At 56.5% G+C, this 15,793-nt stretch overlaps 2 protein-coding genes across 11 annotated transcripts in view; one reads left to right on the forward strand and one right to left on the reverse strand.

The window, feature by feature from the left end:
* DCAF6 (DDB1 and CUL4 associated factor 6) overlaps nt 1–7,684 on the forward strand; it is a 142,211-nt gene extending 134,527 nt beyond the window's left edge. For all 6 annotated transcript variants that reach the window (XM_032318047.1, XM_032318048.1, XM_032318049.1 and 3 more), the window contains 3 exons: nt 195–283; nt 2,666–2,771; nt 7,219–7,684. In XM_032318047.1, coding sequence (XP_032173938.1) covers nt 195–283; nt 2,666–2,771; nt 7,219–7,283 — 260 coding nt within the window. In that variant the 3' untranslated portion in view covers nt 7,284–7,684. The remainder of the gene's footprint in view (nt 1–194; nt 284–2,665; nt 2,772–7,218) is intronic.
* A 4,762-nt stretch (nt 7,685–12,446) lies between these two features.
* Nucleotides 12,447–15,793, reverse strand: part of GPR161 (G protein-coupled receptor 161) — a 42,842-nt gene continuing 39,495 nt past the window's right edge. For all 5 annotated transcript variants that reach the window (XM_032318055.1, XM_032318058.1, XM_032318056.1 and 2 more), the window contains 2 exons: nt 14,556–14,675; nt 12,447–12,802 (listed from right to left, as the gene is read on the reverse strand). In XM_032318055.1, the coding sequence (XP_032173946.1) occupies nt 12,537–12,802; nt 14,556–14,675 (386 nt within the window). In that variant the 3' untranslated portion in view covers nt 12,447–12,536. The remainder of the gene's footprint in view (nt 12,803–14,555; nt 14,676–15,793) is intronic.

Raw genomic sequence — 15,793 nt, forward strand, 5'->3', positions numbered from 1 at the left:
AATAGTATTCTCAGTTGACCATTAAATGCGTCAGTACAGTTTCCATGCCGGCTCAGTGTTGCTGCACGTGTATGTGTACACACACACACACACACACACACCCCTAACATACATGCATAATGTGTGACCTGTGTATGAGTGTCTTAACGGCATGTTTTTATGCTTTATATTAATATGCAACATTTTATTTCTAGTTCTAGCCTCATCTGGCATAGATTATGACATAAAGATCTGGTCACCACTAGAAGAGTCCAGGATTTTTAACCGAAAACTTGCTGATGAAGTAAGACTTTTATTTATAATTATTATAACGCATATATCACTTTGTTCCTGAAATGCTTTCTTAAGAAGACTTAAAACACCTCATTATTTTCTTTTACTTTTTTTTCTTTTTTTAAAGACTTTATTTATTTACCTGACGGAGCTAGAGACAGCAAGAGCAGGAACACCGGCAGGGGGAGTGGAGAGAAGCAGGGTCCCTTCCTCCCCAACCCGGGCAGGGAGCCTGATGTAGGGCTGGAAATCAGAACTCTGAGATCATGACCTTTTGCCAAAGGCAGACACTTAATGACTGATCCATCTCCACCCAGGCACCCCAAAGCAGCTCATTATTAATCGGTAACATAAGCAGGTTTATTCAGTTAAGGAGGTCAAATTTTAAGAAAAAGAAAAACTAAGATTAAAACATGGCTGTAATACTAGAGAGCTAAACATCAAAATATTATTAGGCTTATTACAATATTGATTATTGGTAATACCAGGTTATTATAGTTTAAGAAAAACAATTTGACTGGTTTTGTGCTTATTGCAATGAAGAATCATTTAAAAAACCTTGGGGCGCCTGGGTGGCTCGGTGGGTTAAAGCCTCTGCCTGCGGCTCAGGTCATGATCCCAGGGTCCTGGGATTGGGCTCCCTGCTCAGCAGGGAGTCTGCTTCTTCCTCTCCCTCTGCCTGTGCTCTTCTTGTGATCTTCAAAAATAAATAAATAAAATCTTAAAAAAAAAAAAAAAAAAACCCTGTCCTTTTAAGAAAATGAGTTATGGCTGTCCTCCATAATCACAGCCAAATAAGTAGCAGAACAAATGATTGGAGAATCTTTTCCTTTACTGTCAGATTTTAAGATTTCTTGAGCTCCTGGTTAAACCAACAGTTTTCAAACTGGGCTCTGTGAAGCTCTAGGTTTTTTGTGGGCTAGAGAGAGGGGAAGGTGGATAATACAAAAGCTGAATTCTGGGGTTTTCCTCCCCAGCTGGAGCTAGGGTTTTTATTGGTGGGTTTTCCTGTAGGATTTCTTACAAACATAACGATTCGTGGCATTAGTGAGCTGCTTACTGGCGGCCGAACTTCTGTTAACAGGTGCGTGTGGCTCACGTTGATGCCGCACCCTTTTAAAAACACGAAATAAGGGTCCATTGCTAAAAAGTGTTATTAGTAAGTTAGAAAACCGGTAGTCTAGACCAAGGTTGACAATCACAATTCCCATATCTGCTTTCTTTTTTTTTTTTTTTTTTTTTTTAAAGATTTTATTTATTTATTTGACAGAGAGAGGGAGAGAGATCACAAGCAGACAGAGAGGCAGGCAGAGAGAGGAGGAAGCGGACTCACTGCTGAGCAGAGAGCCCGATGTGGGGCTCGATCCCAGGACCCTGAGATCATGACCTGAGCTGAAGGCAGAGGCTTAACCCACTGAGCCACCCAGGCGCCCCCCATATCTGCTTTCTAATAGACATTTATAAACTTTGCCTCTGTTAGACACAGTGCTGAATTGTAAAAAACAAACCTTCCCTCAGAGCATGTAGACTGGTGGGACAGTGACCAGTCAGCCAGAACGTAGAGGGGCATGCAGAGTGTTCTGGAAGCCCTTGCAAAGAAGCAGTGTGCTCGTAGATGGGGCGGATGGACGGGGTCTCCAGAGGAAGTACGAATTGGACTGAGTTCACCAGGTAGGGTGCTAAGGAGCCCTTGAGATCAAGGGTCAGCACTTTGCAAGGTGTCCTAAGGCAAGCGAACCACTGGAGAGTGGATAAGGAAGCAGCTCCTTGGGGCGAGACTGTAAAGGGCTCTGGGGGTGCGCTGCGGGGCTGAAAACGTGCATGAAATTACTGGGGAGCCGCTGACAGATTAGCCTCTGCGCCTTCCTCCTCTTTCCTCCCTTTCTGCCGTTTCCCTTTGCCCAGATCCCTCGGTGTTTATGGACACTCACTTAGTCCCGTCTTGTACATAAGACACAGGTCATTGGTGACTCTTCTCCGAAAGTTTATTTTTCAAAATTACTTGGCGTCAGTCAAGGTGATGTTTTCTTGAGAAACCTGAGTGGCCCCGGAGAACTCACTGAACACGGCTGTGTCACTAAGTGCATCCGCTCTGCCACAGGGAGGAAGAATGAGCAGACCTAGGTAGCTGCTCTAGGAAACAAAGCACAGGTGAAAAATAAATTGAATTCTTGAATGTTTCAAGCGGCTTCAAAGTGCGGTCTTCGTCCCTCTGCCGGTCGAAAGAGTCGTGTTGTGTGATGCCACTCCCTCAGGTGCACGGTGAAGTAGTTCCGTGGCGGCGAGTGGCCTTAGGGTGCAGAGAGCGAGGCGACTCCTCAGACCTGCTGAGAGCCCGCCGCGGGGTGCGGCTACATCGCGGTCTTGATGTGCTGCTCCGCTTGCTTCCTAGGTTATAACTCGAAACGAACTCATGCTGGAAGAGACCAGAAACACCATCACGGTCCCGGCCTCTTTCATGCTGCGGATGCTGGCTTCGCTGAATCATATCCGAGCCGGTAAGAACTGTCACAGGGTCCTTGACACCGTGGTCGCGTCATGTTACTCGTTCGGGTCTGCTTGACCGTGATTCGTACAATTACTTTTAACCACAAACTGAAGGCAGCGTCACTTCTGAGCTAGGAGTTCGGTGAACGCTTGATCTTCGCGCAGTAACTTAATTCCTCACGAACCAAATGTATTGGAAAGTGTCATGATGAAACTTGAAGACTTTGATTGAAGCTGTCCCTTCTCTTCTCAGCGCGGAGGCTCCTACTTTAACCCTTAAGAGGGATCTCCCTGTGTAGTGGATGTGCTGAGAAGTAACCCTGGCTCAGACCAAAATAAATGTAACTGCTGCTGCCAGGGTTGAAGCACAGGACCTCTGTATGGTTTTTAAATATTTTTTTTTGTTTTCAAGGATACACTGTGAGGAGCTAAAGAAACACAAAATGTGTGTAGTCACTGACATTCGAGAAGGAGTGCATAATCTGTTCATAATAACAGAAAAGATTGGTATCTGTTATAAACAAAATACATTTATCGAACAAAAGAGTATTTTTCTTTACTGATTTCATAAATTAAATTTCTAATACCTATAATGTATCAGGCGCTATACTAGTCATTTCACAAATTTCTCCTAATTAGCTCCAAACCTTTACAACGTTGGTTACTTGTAATAACATCACACAACTGGTGAATGGTAAAGCCTGAATGTGAAACTGGCTTCCAAGCCCTTTCTTCCCTTTGACCTTGGGAAGGTCACTTGTGGGAACACATTGAGGTCATGAGTGTGACATGCAGGCCTCTGGGCGATCTGAGCTCACACTGCTGCTCAGCCTCTCGCCCAGCGTGCTCTCCATCCGCTCTGGCCCTCTTTGATTTGGGGACACAGCAAAGTCTTCTCTCCCTCGGGATCTTCATCGTCGTCCCCCCCCCCCCCCTCACTTTTTGTCAGGGACACTTCTGCCTATTCCCCCGGCCTTCGTTAGCCGTGAACCGGTTACACCGCTTCCTCAGAGAGAGGGAGGAGTGCAGACACAGTATGCCCAGCGGAGGAAAGGGTAGGCAGCATTTTTCAAAGTCCTGGAGGAGAGAGTAGCGGAGCACATCTGAGGAAGTAAAAGAAGCCCATGTGAGGTGGGAAGAAAATACGCAAATTGTTAATATTAACGACTGCTGGAGAGAGTGGGAATTCTGCATGGGGTGTGAACAGAAAAGGTCAGTAGCCCGACAAAATATCTTCGCAGTAACTTGTGGGTTCCCGTATTAGTAAACTAATCACTGTAACACTTAAAATTCGTCCTTTCAGATTTCAGATTTGAGGGAGCATTGTCTAGAACAAGAAAAACATTTGCTGATTAGGATTCCTAAAACTCATGCGTTCTTGTAAAGAGCTTATCTGGCGAATGGCTCTTGCGGGGTTTTTCTCTAGGAAACCGCTGCTCTCTGGTTGGCACGGTCCGTCTCACGCAGCGGCTGACCTGCCGTGGGTTGGCAGCTGGCGGGACTCCCCTCCCCCTTTGGTTTTAACACTGGATAAGTCTTACAGCAGGAAGATTCCTTTCTTCCATTTCATTTTGCTGTCGGTCAAAAAGATAATTTCTAATTGGTTTAGTAAACTTAACTCTCTTTCTTCTCTTACGTAAAAGACTGGAGAGAAAAAGGCGCACAAGAGTCGCTTCTGTCGTTAAGACGTGCGGTTACTGGGTGAGCCGGTTGTCCAGGCCTGTCCTCTCCTTCCCCCTGGGCTCCAGGATCCCAAGTCCCATTGTGTGTGCACGTTCGAGGGCAGTCAGGAGGGGACTGTGATGGCGCAGGCCAGCCGCGGTCCGGTCTGGACGCTCCTCACCCCCAGGGAGGCCTTTCGGGGCAGCGCCTTCCCAGTGGAGCTGTGATTCTCCACGAAGGCGGCACGTCGGACCTCCTGGCGGGCTTCTTAAGCTGCAGATACTTGGGTTCTACCCCCTGAAGATTTTCTCTCACTTTATTGAAATAGGGCTTGAGCTTTTGCGTTTTCCAAAAAGCAGGAGAAGTCATCCTCAGGAATACGTCCCTGAAGACTGGAGTCTGAATGTGCGGTCTCTGTCCGTGAGACGGGGGCCCCGATGTGGGACGAAGCAGATCAGGGGGACGGACGCCGGTGGGCCAGTGGCTCTGGCCGTGAAACCACCCACCTGAGGCAGAACAAAGAGCTAGAAGTTCATCGACTCCACCGCCCAGGAGCAGGCACGGGGGGCAGAGGACAGGGGGTCTGCCCCAAGCCCGGGTGGGGGCCGTTTCTAAAGAGGGAAGGTGAGGGGCTCGGCTGCAGAGGGCGTTCTCCCGTGTTTGGCGCCTGGGCCTGGTTGTAAGTAGCCGCTGGTTCGCTAGGGCCTGGAGCTCCTCCGAGCTGGGTCTCTGCATGGAGAAGCGGCTCTTGTTCTCCGTCTTCATGGAGGAGAGGGTGTTGCTCAGGGCGCCTGGATCTGTCACTGCCAACCAGATAGCTGTCGGCATCGAGCTGCTTTGCAGTTTTCCTGCCGCAGAGGTGCAGCACTTCCTGAACAAAAGATTTCGTTTAATTTATTCTCAGAAGCTGGGTTTCCCCTCTGAGAGCGAGGAGTCTGCAGCCGCTGGTTGAGGTGGGTTTGAGAGAAGAACAGTATCCCGCCTTCTTCCGCCTTCTGGAAGCCGCTGTCAGTCACTCACTGACCACTGACCGGTATTTGGCCCTCTTGGTCCTCACTGGTCTCCTCACGGCGTGCTCTGGACTCCGCAGAATCCCAGTCCTACCCTGAACCCCCGATTCGAAGGCTGGGACAGTTCTTGTCAACCCTCCACTTCTATCTTCATTCACAGTGTGACAGCAGTTTGGGGGGGAGCCCTACACACTCCCGCTTGCAGGGGGACAGGAATAGGCTCGCGGAATTAGCCCGTCAGCTGCAGGACTCCCGTTCGTGGGGATCTGGTCGAGCTGGTAGCAGCGCCGTGTTTTGTTCTCGTGCAAGTTTATCACACGAGGAAAGAGTGTCGTCGCTTTTACGCTGGCATTCTTGGGTTAGCCCGTTGCTGACCAGCAGTCCCTCCACTGCATGCAGAGCCTGGTGACCTGTGAGGGTCTGTCCAAGTCTTGGTTTTGTTCACTTACTTTGCAAACGTATCGAACACTTAGGTAATAATGAAAATAGCTAAAATTGGTATAACTCAGGCTGTAAATCATAGACACGTACATTATCTCCTTAGTTTGGCTTTGAAATGGGGTCAGCACAGAGGGTCTAGTCCAGTTGAGTTGGGGCTTCTGTGGTGGCCGTGGTTCCGCACTGCTGCCTCCTCTGTATGCCCCGGTGTAACACAGCTTGTTAGTAAAACTCATGTTCACGTATTCCGAGAGCTGTCACTGCACCTCCTGTCCTAGGCGCTGAGATACAAGATAGAAAGGAAAAACTCGTACCCTCCCAGGAGCTCAGAAAGCCCTTGAAGTCTGGCGCGTACAAAGACACGCAAACACGCTGGGTCTGCGGTTAGGGTGAGCGTCGCACGGTAGACACGGCGAGCCTGGCGCGCAGAGGAAGGACTGATCGTTCCGCAGGCTGGGCGTCTGCGAAGTCTTGGAACGGTTCTCAAAGGGGGTAAAAGCTGCGTCGCGATGAGTGAGCCGGAGCACGGGGCGGGTGTTGCAGAGAGGAACGGCGAGTGCACCTGCCGAAAGCCGGAGAGAGTGAGCGGTGTTCACTCACCGTCTGTGATTCTGTTGTCATTTGCGTAGTTAATCTGGATAAGCTCCTTGAAGCCAGAGACCACGTGTCCGTTATGGCCACCGTTGTGTCCTTAACACAACACCTAGAACATAGCAGATACTTAATTTAAAAAATCTTTCTGTAGGGGCGCCTGGGTGGCTCAGTGGGTTAAGCCTCTGCCTTCGGCTCAGGTCATGATCCCAGGGTCCGGGGATCGAGCCCCACATCGGGCTCTCTGCTCAGCAGGGAACCTGCTTCCTCCTCTTTCTCTGCCTGCCTCTCTGCCTACTTGTCATCTCTCTCTGCCAAATAAATAAATAAAATGTTTAAAAAAAAAAATCTTTCTATAAACAGAAGTACACAGATCTGCGAGAATGGTCCCCGGGCTCCCCACAGCCTCCCCTCAGTCGGTCTGGTGGCACGATACACCTCCTGAGGCTCCTGGGCTCCCAAGGAGCACGGTTTGAAAACCACTGCTAAGAGACCATGACAGGTCTCAGGCCCTAGAGCTTTTCTTTCTAAGTGTTGAGGTTTAGATCGACGTGACATCAGAGCCCCGCGCTGTTCCCTTACTCGTTTCACTTGCTTCAGTGGTGAAGAATCAGTCCCACACAGGAGCGGAGGGATTCTTACGTGGGGACGTGTTGGACTGTATGCACTGTAATGAGTTTTAGATAAAAGGTATTGAAAGTTACTTTAGTTACAATGCTGAAAACAGTTCTTCTTGTGCATTTCGTGTGTTTTCCAGACCGGCTGGAGGGCGACAGATCAGAAGGCTCCGGTCGGGACGATGAAAGCGAGGATGAGGAATAACCAGCTCTGAGCGGCGAGCACTCGACGGTCTGAGATTTGTAGAAGACATTCATTGTCTTTTTTCTTTACAGAGCTTTAGTGCAATTTAAGGTTATGGTGTTTCAGAGTTTTTCCCTTTTTCGGGATAACCTAACATTGGTTTGCAATGATTGTGTGCATGGATTTGGGAGAGTGTGTCAAACAAAACTAGCAAAATGTTTTAAAAACTTCTTGCCATGTGTGAGGAGTGCTAGAAAATGCAAAGTGCAATATTTTCCCTAACCTTCAGATATGAGCGCTTGGATCAGTGTGGAAGAGTAATTTTCATTATAGTGAAAATGTTGGTCAAATGAATTTCTACACTTGCCATTTGCATGTTTGTTGCTTTCTAATTAAAGAAGTTGGTTGTTTTAAGATATCCTGAATTTGACGTTTTATTTCATGCCTTACTACCTTCACCCACATTTTCCAGTCTTCTCGGTAACATAAGACTCTTTATTCTCGATTTGATAATCTTTCCTGTTTTGGCTTCCGTGAGATAGAATCACATAGCGGAGCTCTTTTTCGTTTCTCCTTCCAGAGCACATCATCTTCACTTCCAGCCCCGTCCGTCCCCATTAGTGGAGCCTCTCTCCCCAAAAAGAGGGTTCGGCTTCCGGCAGCAAGCACAGAGCATCACGGCATCACGGCCGGCTCCCGGGACACGCCGGCGCACGTTCGCGTGGAAAGCTCTGGCTTCTGCTCTTCCTCTCTCTAACTTCTAGATTTCAGCTGAAAGCTGTTGACCGTCCCGTCTTAACCATCCCGGGTCCTCCTTGACTCGAGTGTCCAACTCCGCCCGACTTAGGCTGCCTCCACCCAGGTCTGAAACGCTCCTGCAGACTCACAGCCCTGCCCCAGGCTGCCGTGTGTTCTCCAGCCGGGCATGGATGGGACTCCAGTGGCTGGCTCAGTCAGTACAGCATGCGACTCCTAATCTTGGGGTTGTGAGTTTGAGCCCCATGTTCCATGTAGCGATAACTTGAAAATATTTAAAAAAAAAAAAAAAAAAATAGGGCGCCTGGGTGGCTCAGTGAGCTAAGCCTCTGCCTTCAGCTCAGGTCATGATCCCAGAGTCCTGGGATCCAGCCCCGCATTGGGGGGTCTCTGCTCAGCAGGGAGCCTGCTTCTCCCTCTCCCCCCTGCTTAGGCTCTCTCTCTTTCTCTCAAATCTTTAAGAAATAAATAAAAATAAGAGTGTTCTGTATTTCTGGGAACAGCCCTCCCTGAATCTAGCTGTCTCAGAGGCGTTCGTGAACAGCACGAGGAGGGGTGTGTGATGAGGGCATCACCCCTCCCGCTTCTACAGCTCCTGCCCGCTCTGTGGCCTGCTCTCTCGAGGGAGGCTTTGCTCCAGGACATGGAGGCACACGGTGGGCCGAGGGGGACACACTCAGAGTCCACAGTCCTAGTACAGATCCACAACTTCCACAGCTATACGTGCACCAAAACAGATATTTAATCAGATAAACAAAGCTATTCTAAATATGCTTCTACTCATTTATAAATACTGTGACTTATAATACTAAATATTTTTTTTATCTTTTAAAAAAAACTATCCAAAAACTTCAAGTGAAATATATTTCAGGATTAGCTTGCTTTAGTTTTGCTTTGACGGTTTTTAACAACTTCTGTATCCAGAGGCCCAGTATCAGAACACGGCCTAGAACTCCAACTCCTAGTGCACCCACACCCGAGTGGCAGGCCTGCTTCCCTGGTAACTCACCTGCCCAGGATCCCTGGGGTCCGCCTGGGGCTGTGTTTTCATCTGGGTGGGGCTGAGCTGTCGGTGCCTTAGGATATTCCAAAATGGTGATGTGGAAAAGAAAACCAGAAATGGCTTCTAATTCCCAAGCTATTAATATTCAGGAAAATTCTGAGGGAAAGGAACACAGACAGCTCTTTGTGTTACATTCTAAAAATAATATTGAGCAAAACTGCATTCTTGGTAATCCTACCCAAATTTAAGTTTGTGCTTTGGAACCTTCCAAACAAATCCAGTCGCCGACCTCGGGTTGCAGTTTTTAGGTCTGGCCAGCCGATATCCAGGCTCCCAAGCTCTCACCCGCTAAGCCCAGCTGGCCCGTAGTGACGATGACAATGTCCCTCCTCCCCCTTCTCCCCTCTGCACAGTCACATGACCAAGACCTGGCACTTGACCCAGACTCTGGTTCATGTACTTTGGGAGGTCAGACAGGCCTTAGGCTTTCCTAGGCCTCCCTGGATTCTGTGTGTCCCACTCCCTAGCCCGGAAGGGTAGTCAGACTCTGTCCCCTCCCATAGCCACGTATGACCATTTCCCTTTGCTTCAGGGTGAACTGGGATGTCCCTTCCGTCTCGTGGGATTGACCTGGGGTTCTGCACACACTGTGGGTCCCAGCATGGACTCCCCTCCCCTGTGTGGCCTCTTGCCACGGGGGTTTGGAGGATCACGGACTCGGAGAGCCGAGACCCACGGCCAAGCAGGCTGTAAGGGAGGTCAAGGCGGAGTTCGTGGCCTGGTTTGGGACCACAGCGGCCCCGGGGTGGGGAGGGACCGTCCTCGGCCTCCGCTAACAGGAGAGCTCGCAGCTCCAAACGCCGCACCGCCCCGGCCCTGCACGGAGGCTCCAGGACGACCCTCCGCACCCGCGGCCCCTGCAGGGACGCGCCTCCCAGGGCCTCCCGCGAGGTGGGGCGCGCCCGGAAGCCCTGACCCGCGCTGTCCCGCGCGCACCCCGCACAGCTGCCCCTCGACCCCCGTCCCCGGCGCCCCGCGGGTCTCGCAGGAAGCGAGCTGCCGCCCTGGCCGGGGCCCCCAACGCCCCACCGCTGCCACCCTGGCCGGGGAGGGGGCGAGGCGCGCGCCCCCGAGCCCCGCACCGGGCATCCGGGACGCGGCTCAAGGACCCCGTCCAGTGGCAACTTCCAGGACAGGGACAGTGACGGGCACCAGCGCTCGACCAGGTCCCGCCCAGACCGAGACCCGCAGCACCGAGGCCCTCGGCGACCTCGCGGCCCCGAGTGCCCAGGACAGGCCGCCCAGCGCAGCGCGGAGCCGGGCTCAGGGGCCGCCGGCGGCAGGTGTCCCCGAAGAGGCCCGGGGGACGTGAGGCAGGGTGCGGGTCCTCCGCGCCCCGCACGCGCTCCCGCTGGCTCCGGCCGGGCAGGGCAGGAGGGTTTCCGAGCGGCGCAGCGCGGGGAGCCCCGGATCCCTCTGCCCGCCTGGAACCTGCCTCGGTCCGGGACGCGGAAGACGCGCCGCGCTGCGGGCCGGGCCTCCCCGGGGGCCACAGGCCGGGGCTGCCGAGCGGCTGCCCGCGCCCTCGGGGCGTCTGCACGGGCCGGGGGCGCGCGGTCCCGCCGCTCGGCGGAAAACCGGAGACGGCGGGGAATCCCTCTGCGCGTCCTGGGACTCCCGGACGGCTCGGACGAAACCCTGGCGGGTCCCCGCTGGCGTGGGATATGCCCGCCAGCCGGGACCTGGGGTCTCCGGCCTCTTACCCCGGAGCCCAGCCTGTACGGTCCAGCGGCGCCCCCTGCACCCCGGGGCCAGGCCGACCTGCTGCCCTCGAGGCCGGCGCGCAAGCCCCGGGGCCGCCCCGGCCCAGAGAGCGAGGCCACATGGCGCGTCCCGGCCGCGCACGAACGTGTCCCTTCACCGGCAAGTGCAGGGGAAATGCGCGCGCAGAAAACGCAAGATGCCCTCAGAGTCGGGACCGCACCCGGGGAAGCGGAGTGTGACCTGCACGTGTCGGCAGAGCCCACGGGGCAACCGGCCTCTGCTCCCCCGAGAAGCCACCGCCCCCCACCCCCCAACCTAGGCCAGCACCCGGCACCGCCGGGGAGCCCTGCTGACGGGCCTGGTCCCCACGAAGGCCACAAGCCACACGCTGCGGGAAAGGCCTTCAGCCAACAGCTGGCCACTGGCTTGTGGCAAAAGGACACCGTGTCCCGGGAGCCAGCGAGGCCCCAGGAACGCGGTGTAAGGGACTGAGCTTTGGGGAGGAGCCGCCTCTGGGACCTGCCTCTGCTGACCGTCTGCCGCTGGGTCACCGGGGGAGGCCGGACACGGGAGCCCCTGACCCTGCTGCCCCCTGCCCAGCTGCAGTCCCTCCTCGCAGGGACGCCGGGCAAGCTCTCGCCGCACAGCTTACACCCCTGCAGCTTCTGCGTCGGGGCTGGGGGCGGGGGTCGGCCTCCAGGGAGGCCCCTGCTCGGCTCTGGTCGCAGGGCGCCCGTCAGACAGCATCAGCGCTGCGCCCGTGGTGGTCAGAGGGTCCCCCCCACCCCCCTAGATTCAGAGAACAGCAAAGATCACAGTGGGATGCGATCGCGGACACCCTCTACCCACCTCCAGCCCCTCACCCTGCTCTCTGCGTGGCTCTGAGAGGGGACACGCAGTCCGGAAGGGCCCAAGTGGCGAGCCTCTCTCCCACCCCTTCCTGCCCCAGGCTGCTCTGGGACTGGGGCCCCAGCAGGCGCTCAGGTCGCACGCACAACCCAGCAGATGCAGTTTCCCTGCGTGGAGGAGCTTCTTCCCGGGAGGACAGCAGCTCCGGCTCCCGCACCACAGCCTCCGGCCGCCTGGGGAAGATCGGGGTGTCCGAACCAAATGGGCTGTTTTTTATTCTGGAAATGAAACATCTCGCCCCTTCCTCATCTCTTACAGTGGTTGCTCCCTTCTTTTAAACAGCAAAGCATCAGTCCACAGGGAAGCGGGCAGGACAGCCCCGCCCTCCAACAGCCCCACGGCCGGAGCCGCCCCCTGCGCCAGCGGAAGGCTCCCGCTGACTGCAAGGTCCCCACCAGGATGGAGGCGTGCGGAGCCCACGGGAGGGGCTCTGCTCCGGGTTCTGTGCGGAGCGGTCGGCGGAGCCTGCATCGGCAGCACGGAGGCCCAGGGGACCTTCCTGCTTTGTTGGGGACACCTGCTGTCCTCCACAACACACCTCAATGGGCTGCCCTCCCAAGACCTCGGGGACAGTGCCCCACATGACTCCCAGTCCCAAAGAGGCGGTAACCCATGTGGTGGTTTCCTTCCAAGCCAGGGTCCCTGGTCCCCCTTCTACACCCCCCCAAAAGTCATGGCCACACCTCCGCTGCTGGCCTCTGTGCTTCCGAGGCCTCCGGTCCCATCGCCACGACCCACCCGGAGCTGGCGTGCAGCCTCATGAGACCCTGCACTGTTTTCCTGGTGGCGGCCCCTAGATGTCCTTCCCCAGGCGCCCCCCTGTGGGACCATCCCTGAGGCCCTCATGTCCGTCCTGCGGCTAAGATGTTCCCTTCCTCGATGCTCCGCAGCTGCAGCTGCCGGCCCGCAGGCGTCCTGCTGCCCCGGCGGCCCCCGAAGCCGGCCCCGGGGACAGTCCGGGCCGTGGCCAGGACCCTGGGCAACGCCTCCTCCCCGAACAGCTTGACTTTGGCTTCGGCCTCTATGGCTTCGGCCAAGCTGGCCGCGTAACTGTCCAGGGACTGGTGCAGTGCGGCTCCCACACGAAGAACGGGACTCCTGGCAGCGTCTGAGGGAGAAGCAGAGAGGTTACCGAGGGCTGCGACCACTGGCTGCGGGGAACGGGCCCACAGACGCTTCACTGCCGGGGCAGGCGGCGACGCAAACCAAGGGCGTGGGTTTTGTGGTCAGTTTGCGAGGCTCAAAACCTTGGCGTCCCATTTCCTCCCTGGGGAGGCGTGGAGCTTCCCCGACCTGTGTCTCCGGGGCAGAGGGAGGTCTCGGCGCCCCTCTTCCCAGGGTCCCGTAACTGTGACCATGAAGTGAAGCTGCCTGGCCCACAAGGGCCTGACGAATACTTCCCAGTAATGACAGTCACAATTCCACACCTTCGCCAGGATTCCCTGGTATCAGCGCCCCAGAACCATGTAACGTCCACGCCGCCTCTCTCCTGGCCACACGGGCTCACACCGGCCAGACCCTCCGGGCCGGAAGTGACATCAAGGTCCGCAGGCCCCACCCAGGATCAGGGCCCGAACAACCCACACCAACAGAGAGAGAGAATCTTCACCCTCAACCTCACACCCACTGCCTTATTACTGCCCGGGCCGCCCATCTCTCCCCTGGCATTTGGCGGGGGGCACAGTTCCTCTCCTACCCCTCAACCTCCTGGAGCGGGGGCGACGGCCGCCTCATGTAAGGCACACTGCCCTGTCGTCCGTTTCCGGCAACCCGCAGCCAGCCTTGGGCGCTGCTCCACACGCACGATGAAGGAAGAAGGGAGGGACGCGTGGCCTCCCCCTCCCCCCTCACCTGTGCCCCACTCTGGCTGCAGACAGGCTGCCCTCACAACTGTCATCCCCACTGAGCTAGCCCGATGCGGCCGACTGGTGCGCCGGGCGGACCAGGGAGGGATTCACTCACTTTTTATTTCTGGGGGTGACACGTGACAGAGCCCATGAGGCTGCAGGCCAGACTCTGTCCTCGCGTCCACTTTGTCTCTCTGACCGCGGTGACTGTCTCTCAACTCGGCTGGAGTCAGGACGAGAGAGGGGACCCACGGCCAGTCTAGAGCTCGGACAGGGCCCTGCTTCCCTGTCCCAGTGGGCACTGCCACGTCTCTGACTCCGCCCCTTCCGCCCCCGGGATGCCGGTGGCTGTGCCCGTGCTGGTGGCTGTGCTCAGGGGCAGGGATTCAGAGCAGAGAGAACCCTCCGTCTGTGGGCGCACTGCGTGGCCCCCGTCCCTCTACGGATCAGCGTGTCCAGGGGCGACAAGGTGCTGAGGCTGGCGTCAGGACAGCCGGGTGACAAGCGTGGGCGCTGTAGCGGAGCTCCTTCCTCTCCTGGAACTCACGTGCCCTCATCGACCCCAGGGGCAGCACATGGCCAAGGCGGCACCCTCAGCTGAGGCAGGAACACTGGGGTGGGAGGGGGGCACTGCTTCCACTTCCCGAGAGGCAGCAGAGGCTCAGAGCGGACAAGTTCGGCTGCCTGCCCGCGCCTCGCCCAGACACGAGAGAAACCGTGGAAGGCTCAGAAGCTTTTACACAATGTGGCAGCTTCCGAGGGAGATAGGAACCAGGATGGGGGTGGGGGTGTCCACCTAGAGGTCAACGGGAACCACCCCCCAAGCCTGGATGCCGCCCACTCCGACCGCAGGGGCCCTGAGGCTCAGGGAGCCAGGCAGGGTGGGCAGTCGTCAGGGCGGCGAGCAGGGCGGCGAGGCTGGGACGCTGGGGACGGGAGCCCGGCTGAGCCGAGGAGCCTGCCCGGATCGTCGCCCCTGCCCAGGTGGTCCTGAAGCAGCCGCCGCAGACCAACCTCTAACTTGTTCCACTTCGTCCTCAAAGGTCACGGAGCTCCTTCTCTTGGGGGGGCAGGTGCATCGGGAGGGAGCGCTGTCCTCGGACGTGCGGTCCTCCAGCAGCATCACGTCTGTGCCTGCAAGCAAGGCTGGGCTGTGCGCCGGGACTGGCGAAGCGGGGCCCTCCCCCCCACCCTCCCCGAACCCCTGCACCCTCTCTCCGCGGGTTCAGTCCCGCCAACAGCCGCGTCTCCCACCTGCACCGTCTTCCCAAGACCCACGGGTGCCGCACCTCATTTCAGGGGCCGCGGCAGACGTGAGGAGCACGGTGTGCTACCCAGAGAGACAGGTGACTCGGGGCACTGAGCCAGGCCTGGGACTGGGGGGGCGGGGCCGATGACAGGGAGCTTTGTGTCTGGATTTCCATCATTGTGGAAAATACGTTGTGCTAAATAAACATTTAAAACTTGAAAATGTAGAGTTCTTTGGAGATCAAAAAAGAACTGAAAAATAAACCCCTCAAAAAAGTGGGGAAACTAAGGCAGGGGGCAGGGGGTCCTACAGAGAGAGCAGGGCTGTGGGGTCCGGGCTGAGAGGGGCCCCGCGCGACACGGGGCGAAAGTTGGGACCAGCCTCGTGCCATCCGGCCCTCCAGCCTGCTGCCCTTCACGGCCCCGGCACTGTGGAATGAGGAAGACGGGGCAGCACGGGCGCCTCCTGCTGCGTCAGGGCAGGGCAGGCTGCAAAGGTGGCACCCTGCGGCCTGCGGGAAGGACGCTTCTCGGGCCGGCCTCAGCCCGCGGTCAGCCCGCCGGGTCACGCTCCACAGGGCCCCGGGGTCTGTGGCAGGCGACCGAATCCCTCGGTGCCTCCAGACCCCTCACAGAGCTGGTGAGGACGAGGGGACGCGTGTGGCACAGCGCTAGGTGCCCAGCGGTGCCCCGTCCGTCCGGTCGTTCCTAACGAGGAGCAGCCGGCGAGGGGTCGGGCTCACACTGCCGCACGCCGGCTCCGGGTGACCCACGGGCCGCGCTCCTTCTCCAGGCGTTGAGGCCGACCCCTTCCTCCTCCTGCCTGGCCTCCTCCTCGTCCTCCACGGTGTCCCGCTCAGAGAAGCTGTTCTAAGTCTCCTCCCCAGATACTCCGCAAAGGGCGGCTGCTTCCTCGGCTCCCCTCCCCCGCCAAGTCATGGTCTTCCCCTCAGGGCAGGAGCACGAGGACGGCGACTGTCCTGCCCAGCCCACAGAAAGCTCCA

This window comes from Mustela erminea, chromosome 17 (genome assembly GCF_009829155.1).
Source record: "Mustela erminea isolate mMusErm1 chromosome 17, mMusErm1.Pri, whole genome shotgun sequence".
In the NCBI taxonomy this organism is placed as follows: domain Eukaryota; kingdom Metazoa; phylum Chordata; class Mammalia; order Carnivora; family Mustelidae; genus Mustela; species Mustela erminea.